Source organism: Dendrobates tinctorius, unplaced genomic scaffold (genome assembly GCF_039654945.1).
Source record: "Dendrobates tinctorius isolate UK_male_01 unplaced genomic scaffold, ASM3965494v1 ptg000257l, whole genome shotgun sequence".
Classification (NCBI taxonomy): Eukaryota; Metazoa; Chordata; class Amphibia; order Anura; family Dendrobatidae; genus Dendrobates; species Dendrobates tinctorius.
In genome coordinates, this window is record NW_027361924.1 from 11,055,632 (window position 1) to 11,074,214 (window position 18,583).

The 18,583-nt window shown below is 54.3% G+C and overlaps 2 protein-coding genes and 1 long non-coding RNA gene across 11 annotated transcripts in view; 1 reads left to right on the forward strand and 2 right to left on the reverse strand.

Annotated features, from left to right (window-relative positions):
- CD19 (CD19 molecule) overlaps nucleotides 1–12,200 on the reverse strand; it is a 29,872-nt gene extending 17,672 nt beyond the window's left edge. For 2 of the 7 annotated variants that reach the window (XM_073558680.1, XM_073558673.1), the window contains exon 1: nucleotides 12,030–12,135. The gene's annotated coding sequence lies outside the window, so the exon portion shown is untranslated. Of the gene's footprint in view, nucleotides 1–2,139; nucleotides 2,222–12,029 lie in introns of those variants that run through there. The other 5 variants (XM_073558675.1, XM_073558677.1, XM_073558678.1 and 2 more) reach the window with 5 other exon arrangements.
- Nucleotides 12,158–18,444, forward strand: RABEP2 (rabaptin, RAB GTPase binding effector protein 2). 2 transcript variants are annotated; one of them, XM_073558683.1, is made up of 12 exons: nucleotides 12,158–12,378; nucleotides 12,416–12,453; nucleotides 13,228–13,502; nucleotides 15,393–15,509; nucleotides 15,586–15,684; nucleotides 15,903–16,034; nucleotides 16,236–16,374; nucleotides 17,009–17,020; nucleotides 17,091–17,146; nucleotides 17,552–17,650; nucleotides 17,725–17,841; nucleotides 18,127–18,444. In XM_073558683.1, exons 3-12 carry the CDS (start codon nucleotides 13,245–13,247, stop codon nucleotides 18,226–18,228), a joined length of 1,131 nt encoding a protein of 376 aa, XP_073414784.1. In that variant the 5' UTR covers nucleotides 12,158–12,378; nucleotides 12,416–12,453; nucleotides 13,228–13,244; the 3' UTR covers nucleotides 18,229–18,444. The 2 variants fall into 2 exon arrangements, with proteins under 2 accessions (XP_073414784.1, XP_073414783.1); XM_073558682.1 differs by having other exon boundaries at nucleotides 12,158–12,340.
- The window catches only part of LOC141069236 (uncharacterized), a 31,953-nt gene continuing 30,248 nt past the window's right edge, over nucleotides 16,879–18,583 (reverse strand). For both annotated transcript variants that reach the window (XR_012226532.1, XR_012226531.1), the window contains exon 2: nucleotides 16,879–17,216. This is a non-coding gene — a long non-coding RNA (uncharacterized lncRNA). The remainder of the gene's footprint in view (nucleotides 17,217–18,583) is intronic.

Below are 18,583 nucleotides of genomic sequence, written 5' to 3' on the forward strand. Positions count from 1 at the left end.
TAATTATTAATAAAACCAAACTTCTTTACAGCAGTTAAAGCTCAAATTTTTAGAGACCTAAATCAACTACATTGTCACCACTAGGGGGGGCTCCCTATATATTGAGATACATGATGAGATCCTTCTTGTCTGCAGTCACCACTAGGGGGAGCTCCCTGTATACAGAGATACATGATAATATCCTGTCTGCAGCCACCACTAGAGGGAGCTCCCTGTATACAGAGATACATGATAATATCCTGTCTGCAGCCACCACTAGGAGGAGCTCCCTGTATAGAGATACATGATAAGATCCTGTCTGCAGTCACCACTAGGGGGAGCTCCCTGTATACAGAGATACATGATAAGATCCTGTCTGCAGCCACCACTAGGGGGAGCTCCCTGTATACAGAGATACATGGTAAGATCCTGTCTGCAGCCACCACTAGGGAGAGCTCCCTGTATACAAAGATACATGATAAGATCCTGTCTGCAGTGACCACTAGGGGGAGCTCCCTGTATACAGAGATACATGATAAGATCCTGTCTTCAGCCACCACTATAGGGAGCTCCCTGTATACAGAGATACATGATATGATTCTGTCTGCAGTCACCACTAGGGGGAGCTCCCTGTATACAGAGATACATGATAAGATCCTGTCTGCAGTCACCACTAGGGGGAACTCCCTATATACAGAGATACATGATAAGATCCTGTCTGCACTCACCACTAGGGGGAGCTCCCTGTATACAGAGATACATGATAAGATCCTGTCTACAGCCACCACTAGGGGGAGCTCCCTGTATACAGAGATACATGATAAGATCCTGTCTACAGCCACCACTAGGGGGAGCTCCCTGTATACAGAGATGCATGATAAGATCCTGTCTGCAGTCACCACTAGAGGGAGCTCCCGGTATACAGAGATACAGGATAAGATCCTGTCTGCAGCCACCACTAGGGGGAGCTCCCTGTATACAGAGATACAGGATAAGATCCTGTCTGCAGCCACCACTAGGGGGAACTCCATGTATACAGAGATACATGATACGATCCTGTCTGCAGCCACCACTAGGGGGAGCTCCCTGTATACAGAGATACATGATAAGATCCTGTCTGCAGCCACCACTAGGGGGAGCTCCCTGTATACAGAGATACATGATAAAATCCTGTCTGCAGTCACCACTAGGGGGAGCTCCCTGTATACAGAGATACAGGATAAGATCCTGTCTGCAGCCACCACTAGGGGGAGCTCCCTGTATACAGAGATACATGATAAGATTCTGTCTGCAGCCACCACTAGGGGGAGCTCCCTGTATACAGAGATACACGATAAGATCCTGTCACCAGCCACCACTAGGGGGAGCTCCCTGTATACAGAGATACACGATAAGATCCTGTCACCAGCCACCACTAGGGGGAGCTCCCTGTATACAGAGATACATAAGATTTAGCATTAACCCTGTGTGTGCCAGTATGGAGCTGGTTGCTGTAGACTGTGAGTGCTGGGCTGAGAGCAGTGGGGCGTGGAGGGTGTTTCTCTCGCCTGCTGGTCGCACACGGCTGCATCCTGTTTGTCGGTCTCACATAGGGAGGATATGTAGTTTTTTGCCTTCTTGCTGCGGGTCTCAGTTATTGTAGGAAATGCCATAAAACCCGACTGGACCGCACATGAAGCCAGAGCACAACATACAGCTCTGGCAAAAATGAAGAGCCCCCTGCACAGTTGTATAAAATCCGCTTCTCTCCATGTCTGACAGCCTTTTCATTCCAGTGTCAGTTGAATTCCAACCAGAGTACACTTCATTCTACTTAATGTGCTTCTGATTAGGTGATCACCTGAACCAAATCTTATTTAACGAAGGAAAGTATAAAAAACCTGCTGTGGTGTTCACAATCCTCCTGCAATAGGCCAAGCTGGATGGCAAAACAAGTGCTAGTAATATCCCAAAAGTGATAGGAATGAAAAAATAAATCTTAACCATGCCAAAGGAGCTGAAAAGAAAAGTCTTGAGTGAGGAAAAGAAGGGCTCAGTTCTGGCTTTACTAGCAGAGGGATACAGTGAGCGTCATGTTGCCTACATCCTTAAACTTTCTGAGACTGCAATCCATTACAACAAGGTCAAACAGCAGATATTGGGGACAACAAAGCTACAGACCGGCAGAGGGTGAAAACGACTCTCCACTGACCGGGATGACCATCAAATGTCACTCAGCAACCGCAGGATGACATCAAGTGACCTACAAAAGGAATGGCAAATTGCAGCTGGGGTGAAGTGCACGGCAAGAACAGTTCATAACAGGCTCCTAGAGGCAGGGCTCAAGTCATGTAAGGATATGTGCCCACGTAGCGTTTTTCAAGCGTTTTTTTTCTGAGCAGAAATGCATGCCCTTGTCAGGGAAAACGCATGCGCTTTTTGACACGCATTTTTTATGCGATTGTCAAGCGTTTTGACATGCATTTTGCGTTTTCCTATGAGTTTTTGCGATTCCGCACAATGAATGAACATGCTGCGTTTTTTTCCGCTATGCATTTCCGCACCATTAGCACAACATGTGCGTTTTCCATTCTGTTACATTAGATGCTTTTCTTAAGCGTTTCTGCAGCAGAAAACCTTGTCTAAAAGCGCTGCAGAAACATTTAAAAAGTGCAAAGTGGGCACACAGCCTAAAGCTAGAAAAAAGCCTTTCATCAATGAGAAGCAAAGGAGAGCCAGGCTGAAGTTTGTCTAAGACCATAAGGATTGGACCGTAGAGGACTGGAGTAAGGTGATCTTCTCTGATGAGTCTAATTTTCAGCTTTGGCCCACACCTGGTCATCTAATGGTTAGACGGAGACCTGGAGAGGCGTACAAGCCACAGTGTGTTGCACCCACTGTGACATTTGGTGGAGGATCGGTGATGATCTGGGGATGCTTCAGCAAGGCTGGAATTGGGCAGGTTAATCTTTGCGAAGGACGTAAGAAAAAAGCCGCATACAAGGTTATCCTGGAAAAACAGCTGATTCCTTCTGCTCAGGCAATGTTCCCCAACTCTGAGGACTGGTTTTTCCAGCAGGACAATGCGCCATGCCACATGGCTAGGTCAATCAATGTGTGGATGAAGGACCACCACATCAAATCCCTGTCATGGCCAGGGGCATATCTAGGAGGCGGCAGCCGGGGCAGTTGCCCCGGGCGCAGCTGGCAGGGAGCGTAGTCGGGCCGCCTAATGCAGCGGTCCGCAGTGTCCTCCCTGGCGGCTGTGTTCTGCCGCTCCTCCAGCCTGAGAGTCGGCGGTTCTCTGTGTCGGCTGTCAAGCTGACAGCTGGCGCAAAGAAGGTGCGCGTGCCAGCTCCCAGGGAACAATTGTACTGGCGTCTATACAGACGCCAGAACAACTGAAGCTCTGACCGCCGGACCAGAGCGACATCAGCAGCGTGATCAGGTCATGTGATCACGCAGCTGACGTCACTCCCCGGCGCCCAGAGCGAACGCTGGTGGTAAGTGTGCTCCACTGTGGAGCTGAAGACACCGAAGATGGGGGGTGTTAATGTAGGGAAGGGGGTTAATGAGTGGGAAAGGGGGTTAATGTGTTTGGGGGGTTAATGAGTGGGGATGGGGGGTTAATGAGTGAGGATGGGGGTTAATGTGTGTGGGGGGTTAATGAGGGGATGGGGGTTAATTTGTGGGAGGGTTAATGTGTGTGAGGGGGTTAATGAGTGGGGATGGGGGTTAATGTGTGTGGGAGGTTAATGAGTGGGGATGGGGGTTAATGTGTGTGGGGGGATTAATGAGTGGGGATGGGGGTTAATGTGTGTGGGGGTTAATGAGTGGGGATGGGGGTTAATGTGTGGGGGTTAATGAGTGGGGATGGGGGTTAATGTGTGGGGGTTAATGAGTGGGGATGGGGGTTAATGAGTGGGGGGGTTAATGTGTGTGGGGGGTTAATGAGTGGGGATGGGGGTTAATGTGTGGGGGGTTAAAGAGTGGGGATGGGGGATACTTAATGTGTGGGGGTATTTGGAGTGGGGATGGGGTTAATGTGTGGGGGGATTTGGGAGTGGGGTTGGGGGGTTATTTAATGTGTGGGGGGATTTGGAGTGGGGTTGGGGGGTTATTTAATGTGTGTGGGGATTTGGAGTGGGGATGGGGGGTTATTTAATGTGTGTTGGGATTTGGAGTGGGGTTGGGGGGTTATTTAATGTGTGGGGGGATTTGGAGTAGGGTTGGGGGGTTATTTAATGTGTGGGGGGATTTGGAGTGGGATGGGGGGTTATTTAATGTGTGGGGGGATTTGGAGTGGGGATGGGAGGTTATTTAATGTGTGTGAGGGTTTTGGAGTGGGGATGGGGAATTTAATGTGTGTGGGGGGATTTGGAGTGGGGATGTGGGGTTATTTAATGTGTGTGAGGGATGGGGGATTTAATGTGTGTGGGGAGATTTGAGGACACAAAATGAAGAGTATGTATGAGGAAACAGTATGGGGGATACGGTGCAGACAGTATGGGGAGCAAACGGGTGAATGTATGTGGACACAGTATGGGGAGTCGGGGATATGTGTGAGCAGACAGTATAGAGAGTGAGGGGGTAAATATATGAGGAGACAGTATGGAGGGGAATAGTGTGAGGCGACAGTATATTGCAGATATTTTTATTCAGGAGCATTATAATGACACTTCTATCTTTAAGGGCATCGTGTGGAGATTTGCTGCAGAAGACCGGAGAAGATGGAAGTCTGCAGAGACAGCTGTGGATGAGAAAACTCATCATGGGGTCTGGACAAGAAGAAGAAAAGGAGACCGACTGCAGAGACGACGTCATATATAAGGTACCTGGATGTAAATATTATTAGTGATACTTATTCTCATGTTTTTATTTGTTAGGAACATTAAAGGGGTTGTCCAGGTTTGTGCTGAGTCTGCAGACATTCTATGTGACTGCAGACTTCTGAATTTTCACAGTGTGCACAGCACGCTGTCAGGATTCTCTCGTGCCGGTAATTTACATACATGCGGTCACATGCTGACTAGACATGTGTGGCCTCAATGAAAATGAACAGAGCGAGGCCGGGCATGTCTAGTCGGAATGTGGCCAGAAGTATACAAATCACATGCTTGTACGGACATGACTGTACATCGGCAAGGGAGAATCCTAAATGTGTGCAGTGCATTCACTGTGAGAATTCAGAAGCTGCAATGTCAGGATTCAGCTCTGCAGGTTCCAGTAGTCATCACATAGACCAGGGGTGGGGAACATCCGGCCCGCTGGCCGTATACGGCCCGCCATATCATTTGATCAGGCCCGCAGCCGCTCCAGAGCCACGATTGGGTACCTTGCTGCAGGAGCCAGAGGAGCAGAGGAGCACTCTTGCTCTGCTTCCTAGCCCCGCCCGCTGGATACCGCGCACTGACACGTGCACGCACTGATGGGGACTGAGCACACCCCGCTGGACCACAGCGGCCCCCGCGCACTGATACTAATGAAGAGGACGAGTAACCACGCGCCAGAGTGTGAGCTGCGCTGGACTGGTCTGCGGCCTGCCTCCCCGGCCTGCCTTCTTCATCACCCCGGTTACCCGTGCGGTGGTGACCGTGTGCTGCTGTGTGTGTGGTGCGGGGCCTGGGGGCCATCCAGGAGTCACTGTGTTCAACACCAGGTCAGTATGTGCTGCCTAATGGGGACCTGTGCTGCCTAATGGGGACCTGTGCTGCCTAATGGGGACCTGTGCTGCCTAATGGGGACATTTTCCTGCCTATTGGGGACCTATGCTGCCTAATGGGGACCTGTGCTGCCTATTGGGGACCTGTGCTGCCTATTAGGGACATTTTCCTGCCTATTGGGGACAGTTACCTACCTAATGGGGACCTGTGCTGCCTAACAGTGACATTTACCTGCCTATTGGGGACCTCAGAGATTTAGTTTTCGTCACCTCAGCTGCATGATTTGTGGCTGCTGGACAGCCTGAATACATGTGAGGAATGTCTGTTTGTTAAGGAATCATCACATGTATTCAGGCTGTCCAGCAGCCATAAATCATGCAGCTGAGGCGACGAAAACTAAATCTCCGAGCGCGCCAAAATAATCAGAGGACACCTGAGCATGCTCGGAAAAACACGAGCAATGAGTATACTCGCTCATCATTATTAATAATTTTATGCGACCCCCGAACGCTATTATAAAATTCCAAATGGCCCTCGGCAGAATAAAGGTTCCCCACCCCTGACATAGACCCTTCACTCATATGCGATTTTCATAGTTATGGTCTTGTGACAACGAGCTTCTCTTCCTGCTTTCAGTTTTTTACTGAACATTGAGAGCATTAGGGAGAGCGGCTCGTGAGTACATGGCTAACTGTGCAAGTCGCATATGTACTTGGGGGGGGGGGGGGGGGGCGCCGAACCAAATTCTTGCCCTGGGTGCCAGAAAGCCTAGATACGCCTCTGGTCATGGCCGCCCAATCTCCAGACCTGAACCCCATGAAAACCTCTGGAATGTAACCAAGAGGAAGATGGATCATCACAAACCATCACACAAAGAAGAACTGCTGACATGTGTGTACCAGGAGCGGCATAAGGTCACCCAAAAGAGACTGGAGGAAAGCAGCCAAGACGCAGGAAAGCTGGGAATAACAATCATGGGGATTCCACAGAATACTGATCTCTGAACTCTTCCTGAGGTAAAACATTAGGATTGTTGGGTCTAAATGATTATGAACTTGTTTTCTTAGCATTATTTGAGGTCTGCATTTTTTTTGTTATTTTGACCATTTCTCATTTTCTGAAAATAAATACAAAATTTATTCCTTGGAAATTCGGAGACATGTTGTCAGTAGTTTATAGAATAAAAGAGCAATTTACACTTTACTCAAAAATATAAAGGGAAAAATCAGACAAACTGAACATTGTGCAGCGGTCTCTTCATTTTGCCAGATATATTTACTGTATATATCAGGACAGTCCAAGCGGTGCAGAGAGAAGCAGCGCCTGATTTATCCAGATGCTGCTTATCTTCAATAAAGTAAAGGATCAGCCTTGAAATATATATATAGCCCCCACCCTGCAGTCTCCCTAGTCCCCCTGTAGACCACCCTGCAGTCTCCCTAGTCACTCCTGCAGTCTCCCCTGCAGTCTCCCTAGTCCCCCCTGCAGCCCACCCTGCAGTCTCCCTAGTCCCCCCTGCAGCCCACCCTGCAGTCTCCCTAGTCACCCCTGCAGTCTCCCCTGCAGTCTCCCTAGTCCCCCTGCAGCCCACCCTGCAGTCTCCCTAGTCCCCCTGCAGCCCACCCTGCAGTCTCCCTAGTCATCCCTGCAGCCCACCCTGCAGTCTCCCTAGTCCCCCTGCAGCCCACCCTGCAGTCTCCCTAGTCCCCCCTGCAGACCACCCTGCAGTCTCCATAGTCCCCCCTGCAGTCTCCCTAGTCACCCCTGCAGACCACCCTGCAGTCTCCCTAGTCACCCCTGCAGCCCACCCTACAGTCTCCCTAGTCCCCCTGCAGCCCACCCTGCAGTCTCCCTAGTCCCCCCTGCAGCCCACCCTGCAGTCTCCCCAGTCACCCCTGCAGCCCACCCTGCAGTCTCCCTAGTCACCCCTGCAGCCCACCCTACAGTCTCCCTAGTCCCCCTGCAGCCCACCCTGCAGTCTCCCTAGTAACCCCTGCAGTCTCCCTAGTCCCCCTGCAGCCCACCCTGCAGTCTCCCTAGTAACCCCTGCAGCCCACCCTGCAGTCTCCCTAGTCACCCCTGCAGCCCACCCTGCAGTCTCCCTAGTCCCCCCTGCAGCCCACCCTAGTCTCGCTAGTCCCCCCTGCAGCCCACCCTGCAGTCTCCCTAGTCACCCCTGCAGCCCACCCTGCAGTCTCCCTAGTCACCCCTGCAGCCCACCCTGCAGTCTCCCTAGTCCCCCCTGCAGCCCACCCTACAGTCTCCCTAGTCCCCCTGCAGTCTCCCTAGTAATCCCTGCAGCCCACCCTGCAGTCTCCCTAGGCCCCCTGTAGTCCACCCTGCAGTCTCCCTAGTCCTCCTGCAGCCCACCCTGCAGTCTCCCCTGCAGTCTCCCTAGTCCCCCTGTAGTCCACCCTGCAGTCTCCCTAGTCACCCCTGCAGCCCACCCTGCAGTCTCCCTAGTCCCCTTGCAGCCCACCCTGCAGTCTCCCTAGTCCCCCTGTAGTCCACCCTGCAGTCTCCCTAGTCACCCCTGCAGCCCACCCTGCAGTCTCCCTAGTAACCCCTGCAGTCTCCCTAGTCACCCCTGCAGCCCACCCTGCAGTCTCCCTAGTCCCCCTGCAGTCTCCCGAGTCCCCCTGCAGCCCACCCTGCAGTCTCCCTAGTTCCCCTGCAGCCCACCCTGCAGTCTCCCTAGTCCCCCTGCAGCCCACCCTGCAATCACCCTAGTCCCCCCTGCAGACCACCCTGCAGTCTCCCGAGTCCCCCTGCAGCCCACCCTGCAGTCTCCCGAGTCCCCCTGCAGCCCACCCTGCAGTCTCCCTAGTCCCCCTGCAGCCCACCCTGCAGTCTCCCTAGTCCCCCTGCAGCCCACCCTGCAGTCTCCCTAGTCCCCCTGCAGCCCACCCTGCAGTCACCCTAGTCCCCCCTGCAGACCACCCTGCAGTCTCCATAGTCCCCCCTGCAGACCACCCTGCAGTCTCCATAGTCCCCCCTGCAGACCACCCTGCAGTCTCCCTAGTCACCCCTGCAGCCCACCCTGCAGTCTCCCTAGTCACCCCTGCAGCCCACCCTACAGTCTCCCTAGTCACCCCTGCAGCCCACCCTACAGTCTCCCTAGTCCCCCTGCAGCCCACCCTGCAGTCTCCCTAGTCCCCCTGCAGCCCACCCTGCAGTCTCCCTAGTCACCCCTGCAGTCTCCCTAGTCACCCCTGCAGCCCACCCTGCAGTCTCCTGAGTCCCCCTGCAGCCCACCCTGCAGTCTCCCTAGTCCCCCTGCAGCCCACCCTGCAGTCTCCCTAGTCCCCCCTGCAGACCACCCTGCAGTCTCCCTAGTCACCCCTGCAGCTCACCCTGCAGTCTCCCTAGTCACCCCTGCAGCCCACCCTGCAGTCTCCCTAGTCACCCCTGCACCCCACCCTGCAGTCTCCCTAGTCACCCCTGCACCCCACCCTGCAGTCTTCCTAGTCCCCCTGCAGCCCACCCTGCAGTCTCCCTAGTCCCCCTGCAGCCCACCCTGCAGTCTCCCTAGTCCCCCTGCAGCCCACCCTGCAGTCTCCCTAGTCACCCCTGCAGACCACCCTGCAGTCTCCCTAGTCCCCCCTGCAGCCCACCCTGCAGTCTCCCTAGTCCCCCTGCAGACCACCCTGCAGTCTCCCTAGTCCCCCCTGCAGCCCACCCTGCAGTCTCCCTAGTCCCCCTGCAGCCCACCCTGCAGTCTCCCTAGTCCCCCCTGCAGCCCACCCTGCAGTCTCCCTAGTCCCCCTGCAGCCCACCCTACAGTCTCCCTAGTCCCCCTGCAGCTCACCCTGCAGTCTCCCTAGTAACCCCTGCAGTCTCCCTAGTCACCCCTGCAGCCCACCCTGCAGTCTCCCTAGTCACCCCTGCAGCCCACCCTGCAGTCTCCCTAGTCCCCCCTGCAGCCCACCCTACAGTCTCCCTAGTCCCCCTGCAGCCCACCCTGCAGTCTCCCTAGTCCCCCCTGCAGCCCACCCTGCAGTCTCCCTAGTCCCCCCTGCAGCCCACCCTACAGTCTCCCTAGTCCCCCTGCAGCTCACCCTGCAGTCTCCCTAGTAACCCCTGCATTCTCCCTAGTCACCCCTGCAGCCCACCCTGCAGTCTCCCTAGTCCCCCTGCAGCCCACCCTGCAGTCTCCCTAGTCCCCCTGCAGCCCACCCTGCAGTCACCCTAGTCCCCCTTGCAGACCACCCTGCAGTCTCCCTAGTCCCCCCTGCAGTCTCCATAGTCCCCCCTGCAGCCCACCATGCAGTCTCCCTAGTCACCCCTGTAGTCCACCCTGCAGTCTCCCTAGTCCCCCTGTAGTCCACCCTGCAGTCACCCTAGTCCCCCCTGCAGTCCACCCTGCAGTCACCCTAGTCCCCCCTGCAGTCTCCATAGTCCCCCCTGCAGCCCACCCTGCAGTCTCCCTAGTCACCCCTGCAGCCCACCCTGCAGTCTCCCTAGTCACCCCTGCAGCCCACCCTACAGTCTCCCTAGTCACCCCTGCAGCCCACCCTACAGTCTCCCTAGTCCCCCTGCAGCCCACCCTGCAGTCTCCCTAGTCCCCCTGCAGTCTCCCTAGTCACCCCTGCAGCCCACCCTGCAGTCTCCCGAGTCCCCCTGCAGCCCACCCTGCAGTCTCCCTAGTCCCCCCTGCAGACCACCCTGCAGTCTCCCTAGTCACGCCTGCAGCCCACCCTGCAGTCTCCCTAGTCACGCCTGCAGCCCACCCTGCAGTCTCCCTAGTCACCCCTGCAGCCCACCCTACAGTCTCCCTAGTCCCCCTGCAGCCCACCCTACAGTCTCCCTAGTCCCCCTGCAGCCCACCCCGCAGTCTCCCTAGTCAACCCTGCACCCCACCCTGCAGTCTCCCTAGTCCCCCTGCAGCCCACCCTGCAGTCTCCCTAGTCCCCCTGCAGCCCACCCTGCAGTCTCCCTAGTCACCCCTGCAGCCCACCCTGCAGTCTCCCTAGTCCCCTTGCAGCCCACCCTGCAGTCTCCCTAGTCACCCCTGCAGCCCACCCTGCAGTCTCCCTAGTCCCCCCTGCAGCCCACCCTACAGTCTCCCTAGTCCCCCCTGCAGCCCACCCTACAGTCTCCCTAGTCCCCCTGCAGCCCACCCTGCAGTCTCCCTAGTCCCCCCTGCAGCCCACCCTGCAGTCTCCCTAGTCCCCCCTGCAGCCCACCCTACAGTCTCCCTAGTCCCCCTGCAGTGTCCCTAGTAACCCCTGCAGTCTCCCTAGTCACCCCTGCATCCCACCCTGCAGTCTCCCTAGTCCCCCTGCAGCCCACCCTGCAGTCTCCCTAGTCCCCCTGCAGCTCAAACTGCAGTCTCCCAAGTCCCCCTGCAGTCACCCTAGTCCCCCTTGCAGACCACCCTGCAGTCTCCCTAGTCCCCCTGCAGTCACCCTAGTCCCCCTGCAGCCCACCCTGCAGTCTCCCTAGTCCCCCTGCAGCCCACCCTGCAGTCTCCCTAGTCCCCCTGCAGCCCACCCTGCAGTCTCCCTAGTCACCCCTGCAGCCCACCCTGCAGTCTCCCTAGTCCCCCCTGCAGCCCACCCTGCAGTCTCCCTAGTCCCCCCTGCAGCCCACCCTACAGTCTCCCTAGTCCACCTGCAGCCCACCCTGCAGTCTCCCTAGTCCCCCCTGCAGTCTCCCTAGTCTCCCCTGCAGCCCACCCTACAGTCTCCCTAGTCCCCCTGCAGCTCAAACTGCAGTCTCCCAAGTCCCCCTGCAGTCACCCTAGTCCCCCTTGCAGACCACCCTGCAGTCTCCCGAGTCCCCCTGCAGCCCACCCTGCAGTCTCCCTAGTCCCCCCTGCAGCCCACCCTACAGTCTCCCTAGTCCCCCTGCAGCTCAAACTGCAGTCTCCCTAGTCCCCCTGCAGTCACCCTAGTCCCCCTTGCAGACCACCCTGCAGTCTCCCGAGTCCCCCTGCAGCCCACCCTGCAGTCTCCCTAGTCCCCCCTGCAGACCACCCTGCAGTCTCCCTAGTCACCCTGCAGTCTCCCTAGTCCCCCTGTAGTCCACCCTGCAGTCTCCCGAGTCCCCCTGCAGCCCACCCTGCAGTCTCCCTAGTCCCCCTGCAGCCCACCCTGCAGTCTCCCTAGTCCCCCTGTAGTCTCCCTAGTCCCCCTGCAGCCCACCCTGCAGTCTCCCTAGTCCCCCTGCAGCCCACCCTGCAGTCTCCCTAGTCCCCCTGCAGACCACCCTGCAGTCTCCCTAGTCCCCCTGTAGTCTCCCTAGTCCCCCTGCAGCCCACCCTGCAGTCTCCCTAGTCCCCCTGCAGACCACCCTGCAGTCTCCCTAGTCCCCCTGTAGTCCACCCTGCAGTCTCCCTAGTCCCCCCTGCAGACCACCCTGCAATCTCCCTAGTCCCCCCTGCAGCCCCCGATGCTGCACACTCACCACCAGCTGCATTTCTGCACCTGCTGCTCGCACCTCATATAAAGGACCGGTCACCTCTGACGGAAATTGCCGAACTCTCTGAGCTGAGCCGGCGGAAAGTCCCGAGCTGCCTCCAAGACAATAAGAGGCGAGAGGAGCCCGAGCGCTGCCGGAAATCACCGAAGTCCCTGCCGTCCTCAGAGCCGAGCGGTGGCGGAGATTCCCGAGCGGATACGGAAACGTGTCCCATGCGGATGCGGATTTGCTCGGGAGGAAAGTTGGAGGTTTGGGAAGGAAAGTAGAAGCGGAGGAGCCCCCCGGAGAGGAGAAGCCCCCCCGGAGAGGAGAAGCCCCCCCGGAGAGGAGAAGCCCCCCCGGAGAGGAGAAGCCCCCCCGGAGAGGAGAAGCCCCCCGGAGAGGAGAAGCCCCCGGAGAGGAGAACAAGGTAAGTGCAGGGTCTGCCTGTGTTCTGCAGAGCTGCCGGTACAGTGTGTTGTGTGCGCCATAGTGAATGCAGCTGCATGCTGGGAGTTGTAGTCCCTCTCGTCTATGCAGGAAAGTCTGTGTGCATTAATTCACATAATATATAAAAGTAATATCCAGGCCAGAGCGGCGAGCCCAGGAGCTGACGATCTAATGACGCCAGCAGTGCGGGGGTTAATGTAATTAATGTGACAAGGGGGAGGGGTTTGCGGATTAATTTTGCATAATTAATGATTCCGATCACACGGAGTGAAGACGCTGCAGGGACAAGATGGCGGGAAAACCCGATCCAGACCGTGCGAGTGTGACCGCGGATTCATTGATGATTTTGCTGGTAAAATCCTCGGTTCTGGGCGCCACATTAATATCCGGCCTCGATTCTGTTTTTTCTCTTGTTTGTGCCCCAGTTAATGTCTCACGGGGTTCAGAAAAGTATTTTTAGGATTTTGGGGGGAAAGCAGACGCTTGTGCGAAAGATCTGAGAAAAGCGTAAAAATAACAAACGGCGGCAAAAATGGCGAATAAGCGAGAAAGCGGGCGGAGGAGGAGAGGAGTAAAATGGTGATGGTCCGGGCCCCAATCGGAGTGATAACCGGGACCACCTAGATGTTGGCGTTCAGTCATGGTCAGCAGTGGTCACATGGCGGCCTCTCCACCCCGCGGCCGGCCTCTCCGTTACATTTGATAGTTGGTTCCTGCCCACTAATGTCTCCAATTCTTCCATCTCGTCCCCCAGGAAACCTCCGTGCGCTGATGTCTCAGTCAGAGGATGGCGGCTTTGTCCAGGACCCCCTCACGTCCTCTCCTGGGGGCCCCTGTGATGACCCCGAGCTCCTGGCCACGACTGAGGCCTTTGCGAGAGGCTTTGATTGCGTCTCCATTTCGTCTTTTTCGGGGGAGAGGATGATCCAGGGCCAGGAGGACACGGCCTCCATCATCTCTACAGCCACCCTGGTCCCCGAGTGCATCTACATCCCTCCGGCGGGCTACCAGCTGCTGTCCGAGCAGGAGGTAACGGGGGCCGCGCCTCTGCCAGCCCCTCTGTCCATTGGGTGTTTCTGGTTAGGAAAAAAAAGCTGCATCTAAAATAAAAATACAGATCCTTACAAAATCCTCTAGACGTGTTTCCATAGTAACAGACTACAGACGAGCCCTGTGTAGTCAGATGGTGCCATGTGTTTCCATAGTAACAGACTACAGACAAGCCCTGCGTAGTCAGATGGCACCTTGTGTTTCCATAGTAACAGACTACAGACGAGCCCTGCGTAGTCAGATGGTGCCATGTGTTTCCATAGTAACAGACTACAGACGAGCCCTGTGTAGTCAGATGGCGCCATGTGTTTCCATAGTAACACTACAGACAAGCCCTGCGTAGTCAGATGACGCCACGTGTTTCCATAGTAACAGACTGCAGACGAGCCCTGTGTAGTCAGATGGTGCCATGTGTTTCCATAGTAACAGACTACAGACGAGCCCTACGTAGTCAGATGGCGCCATGTGTTTCCATAGTAACACTACAGACAAGTCCTGCGTAGTCAGATGATGCCACGTGTTTCCATAGTAACAGACTGCAGACGAGCCCTGTGTAGTCAGATGGTGCCATGTGTTTCCATAGTAACAGACTACAGACAAGCCCTGCGTAGTCAGATGGTGCCATGTGTTTCCGTAGTAACAGACTACAGACGAGCCCTGTGTAGTCAGATGGCGCCATGTGTTTCCATAGTAACACTACAGACAAGTCCTGCGTAGTCAGATGACGCCACGTGTTTCCATAGTAACAGACTGCAGACGAGCCCTGTGTAGTCAGATGGTGCCATGTGTTTCCATAGTAACAGACTACAGACGAGCCCTGCGTAGTCAGATGGCGCCATGTGTTTCCATAGTAACAGACTACAGACAAGCCCTGCGTAGTCAGATGGCGCCATGTGTTTCCATAGTAACAGACTGCAGACAAGCCCTGCGTAGTCAGATGATGCCACGTGTTTCCATAGTAACAGACTGCAGACAAGCCCTGCGTAGTCAGATGATGCCACGTGTTTCCATAGTAACAGACTGCAGACAAGCCCTGCGTAGTCTTATGGCGCCATGTGTTTCCATAGTAAAACTACAGACAAGTCCTGTGTAGTCAGATGGCGCCATGTGTTTCCATAGTAACAGACTGCAGACAAGCCCTGCGTAGTCAGATGACGCCATGTGTTTCCATAGTAACAGACTGCAGACAAGCCCTGCGTAATCAGATGGCGCCATGTGTTTCCATAGTAACAGACTGCAGACAAGCCCTGCGTAGTCAGATGGCGCCATGTGTTTCCATAGTAACAGACTGCAGACAAGCCCTGCGTAGTCAGATGGCGCCGTCACGTTCCCTAACACCTGTGCGCTCCTCCTTCGCTACTTTCTTTGGAAAGACATATGATTTTTGTTTTTTATCGGTTACTAAGGCAACACCGATCTGTACACAGCTTCAATATGGACCTACATTTCACTGACAACAGACTACGAGCAAACCCTGTGTAGTCAGATCCTACCAAGAAGGAAGGAACGTGACATATCGGACCACACAGGACTTGTTTATAGTCTGTTACCAAGGAAACACATAGCTCTGTATAGTATAAAGGCCCACGTTGCCTTGGTAACAGACTACAAACAAGTCCTGTGTAGTCTGATCCAACACCCTCGGTTTTTTTTTTTTGTTTGTTTTGAAAGGAGTATGACTGCAGGATCCGACTGCACAGGGTTTGCTCGTAGTCTGTTACCATGGAAACGTATAGGAGCTCGATAGTTTAGGATATTTATAAAGTTTCTTCACTTGATGCCTTAAGGCAATAAAGTAATACAAGGCGCGTGTGATGTGGTAGTGATCGCGGGGGCTTTCGGTAGTAACATTTGTGTGTTTTGGGCCAGTGGGCGCAGCAGAAGGCGGCCCTGCAGAGCGCCACGGAGCGGCTGGAGGTGGTGACCCAGGAGAAGGAGGCGCTGCAGGACGCCCTGAGGTGCAGCTCGGAGGACTGCGCTACCCAGGCGAGTCATTGTATAGACGTGTGGCGCAGGGATCCGTGTCACCCTGTGGACTCACCGGCTGCTGCGTCTCCTGCAGGTGAAGCAGCTACTGGAGCAGATAAGAAGCTCCGAGGAAATCCTGCGAGGTCTGCAGAGAACCATGGCTGACACCCAGCAGAAGACGTCACTAAAAATGGTGAGACCAGGCCGTGTTCTCCATCCCTTCTTCACGCTGCTCTCCCGGAGGTGAAGCATTGCGCCAGCTGCCTGGCATTGAGCCGACCGTCCGGTCCATTTCTAGGTTTCGGTGTCAGATAATCAGGATCTATTCTGATAATGGAGCAATGGGACAACCGGGATCACCACTGACGTCCCCTCCTCACATCCGGGTGTTATGCTTTGTTTTCTTCCCAGGCCGCCCTGACGGCCTCCTTCAGCCGCATGTGTCAGGAGGTGAACGGTCTCGACGAGGAGAGCGAGAAGCTGAGGACACTAAGTTTACAAGCGCCCCCTGCTGGGCAGAACGCGCAGCTCTCATCCCCGCAGGTAGACAGAGACTTTATTACCGTGTGCACAGCGTCAGTCAGCAGCTGCTAAAGCCTGAGAGATATAAGGTGCAGGCAAAGACTCTCTATGGGGTACCTGGGGCCCTAAATTCTGCTAATGACTGGGCGCGTTACTCAGACAGAAAGTTACTTGGTATTTTAGGCTTTTGTCATATTTTATACCGTTTTTTTTTATTCCCAGAGAGCGGCACAGCACAGACAGGAGCGGTTGTGTATTGAGATCGTCTCTCTGCAAGAGGAGCTGAAAGGTGAACAAGTGGCGAAGCAAGAGGTGGAGGAGCAGCTGAGGAGGGCGACGGAAACCTGCACCGAGGAGAGGGGTGAATGGGCTCAGTCTGGGGGGTGGGCGCCCGTCTCCTGTCACTGCCCACATTGGATGTCACCATGAGGCCCAGATCCGCTCCGCCGGTCACTGATGGGGGATGGTCCTCCACATAAATGCCAACAAACCCAATCTTCTTAGGGCCGTCCCAGGGCCATGTGTGTTTTGGGGTCTTTCTATGGCATTTTGGGAACAATCCTGGGGTTTCTCTTAAATTACCCAAATTTTACCCCAGTTATAATAGAAAATGGCAAAATAATAAAATGCATTCCCCCTTCCCGGCCCAGAAGTCCTTTATGGCCTCATGGAGGTAAAGATTCAACCAAAATTGATTTAAAAAAAAAAAAAAAATACATGAAATAAAATCAGATAATTAAGTAAAATCTCATGCTCCGACGCTGGAGCCGCCATCCACCCGGACATTTATTAATTAAAATAAATACAAATAAAATATATTAACTCTTTGTACTCTGCACTTAATAAAACAGATAAGTTTCATAAAAATGTTTAAAAAAATATAATTTATTATATCCTGGGGGTCTGGTCTGCCTCCTGTGACCTGCCGTGTATTTCCAGGGCATTACTGACATTTTATTTTTCCCCCTCCTCTTCCTCGTGACGCGGTGATGCAGAGATTATGGAAGGTAGGTGCCGTTTTTTGGGTGGGGGCTCGGCCCGGCTCTCGCCCCTCACTACTGGTCTGTAATCTTGCAGCCACGCTCTCCAGCCTGAGGACGGAGATGGAGCGGATACAGCAGGACCGAAAACAGGTGGGATAAGAGAGACCCCTTCATTCTCTGCCTTCTCAGTCCCTGATTTTCCCGGCAGTCGGACGTGAACCTGGGGACCACCAAGAAGTGAAGGGTTAACAGATTACTTATTTTTATGGGATCCTTTTGACCGATGCGTCACACACTGAGTAGTTGAAAAAAATATTTTTTTGAGCTCTTTTGCTTTGAGCATCCCCCATGCTTTACACTGCAGCTTTTATGACAATGCAGCAGCTCTTCTGTAGTGATGGAAAGCTGTGCCTGCAGGTCAGATGCACTGCCTCATTGATTAAAAATTCTGTACCATTTAATTTCTATAGATTGTGTAATACACAATCTATTGCAGGCTGAGTTAACTGGGAATCTGTCAGTGAGCTCCTTCCGATTGTGCTTCTTTCCCTGCAGGCGGAGCTGCAGCTGCAGGAGTCGGAGGGTCAGGTGCAGAAGCTCTGGGAGTCTCTTGGGGACCAGGAGAAGGTTCTGCAGCAGGAGAAGGAGGAGAAGGTACCGGCCCCTCGCTCAGTCTCCGTGCCGCGCTCCTCCTGCTCCGCGACGTCTCATCTTGTCTCTGTCCGCAGACCTCTCTGGATCTCGCTCTCGCCGATGAACGGAGCAAGGTCTCCAGGCTGCAGACGGAGCTGAGGACCAGCGAGGAGGTGCAGAGGGACTTTGTGCGCCTGTCACAAAAGCTGCAGGTAATCGAATGGCACTCGTCGTCTGCTGTTCTCTGGAACGTGTTCCATGCCCCAATGACAACACTTCCGGTCTGCAGCAGCTCACTGTTTAATAAAAGGGGATTTGTATATACATTGCCCCATCAATGTGCACCCGTATACACTCACACAGCCCATAATATACAACATCCCTGTGATAACACTGCCTGTGCTTATGACCGGAAGTGTTGTCATAGGGAACAAATGGTATGCAGCTCTAATCTGAAAGGGTTTTCACTTTTTTAACAACCTCTGATCACACGACAGGTCATCCTGGAGAAAATCCGACAAGCGACTTCCATGGAGGACGTCCACGACATCTTGGAGGGGACGCGTTTCACAGACGTCAGTCAGCTGAGCGACACCTGAGTCACGGAACAGCGGAGACAGAGATGGGACCACACGCTGTATACCGTGTATATAGGGTGTAATATATACGCTAATAACAGTGTCCTGCCGCCAGCAGGGGGCACATTCCCTAATACTACTAATCCGCCTGTGGGGAAACAAGTAGAGAGTGAAGGATTGTGTGCGACTAATGACCACTAACTGCTGTTACTTTATTAAAGGCTCTTTTATATCACACATGTCGTGTCTGTAATCCATAAATCGAAGACTGGAACGTCCCTACTACCTGCAGTTTGCTTGAGACTATTGAAATGTCATTTTCTCTCTGCAAATCCCAACCACAATGCTTCCACGGGGGAAATGGACCAACTATGAC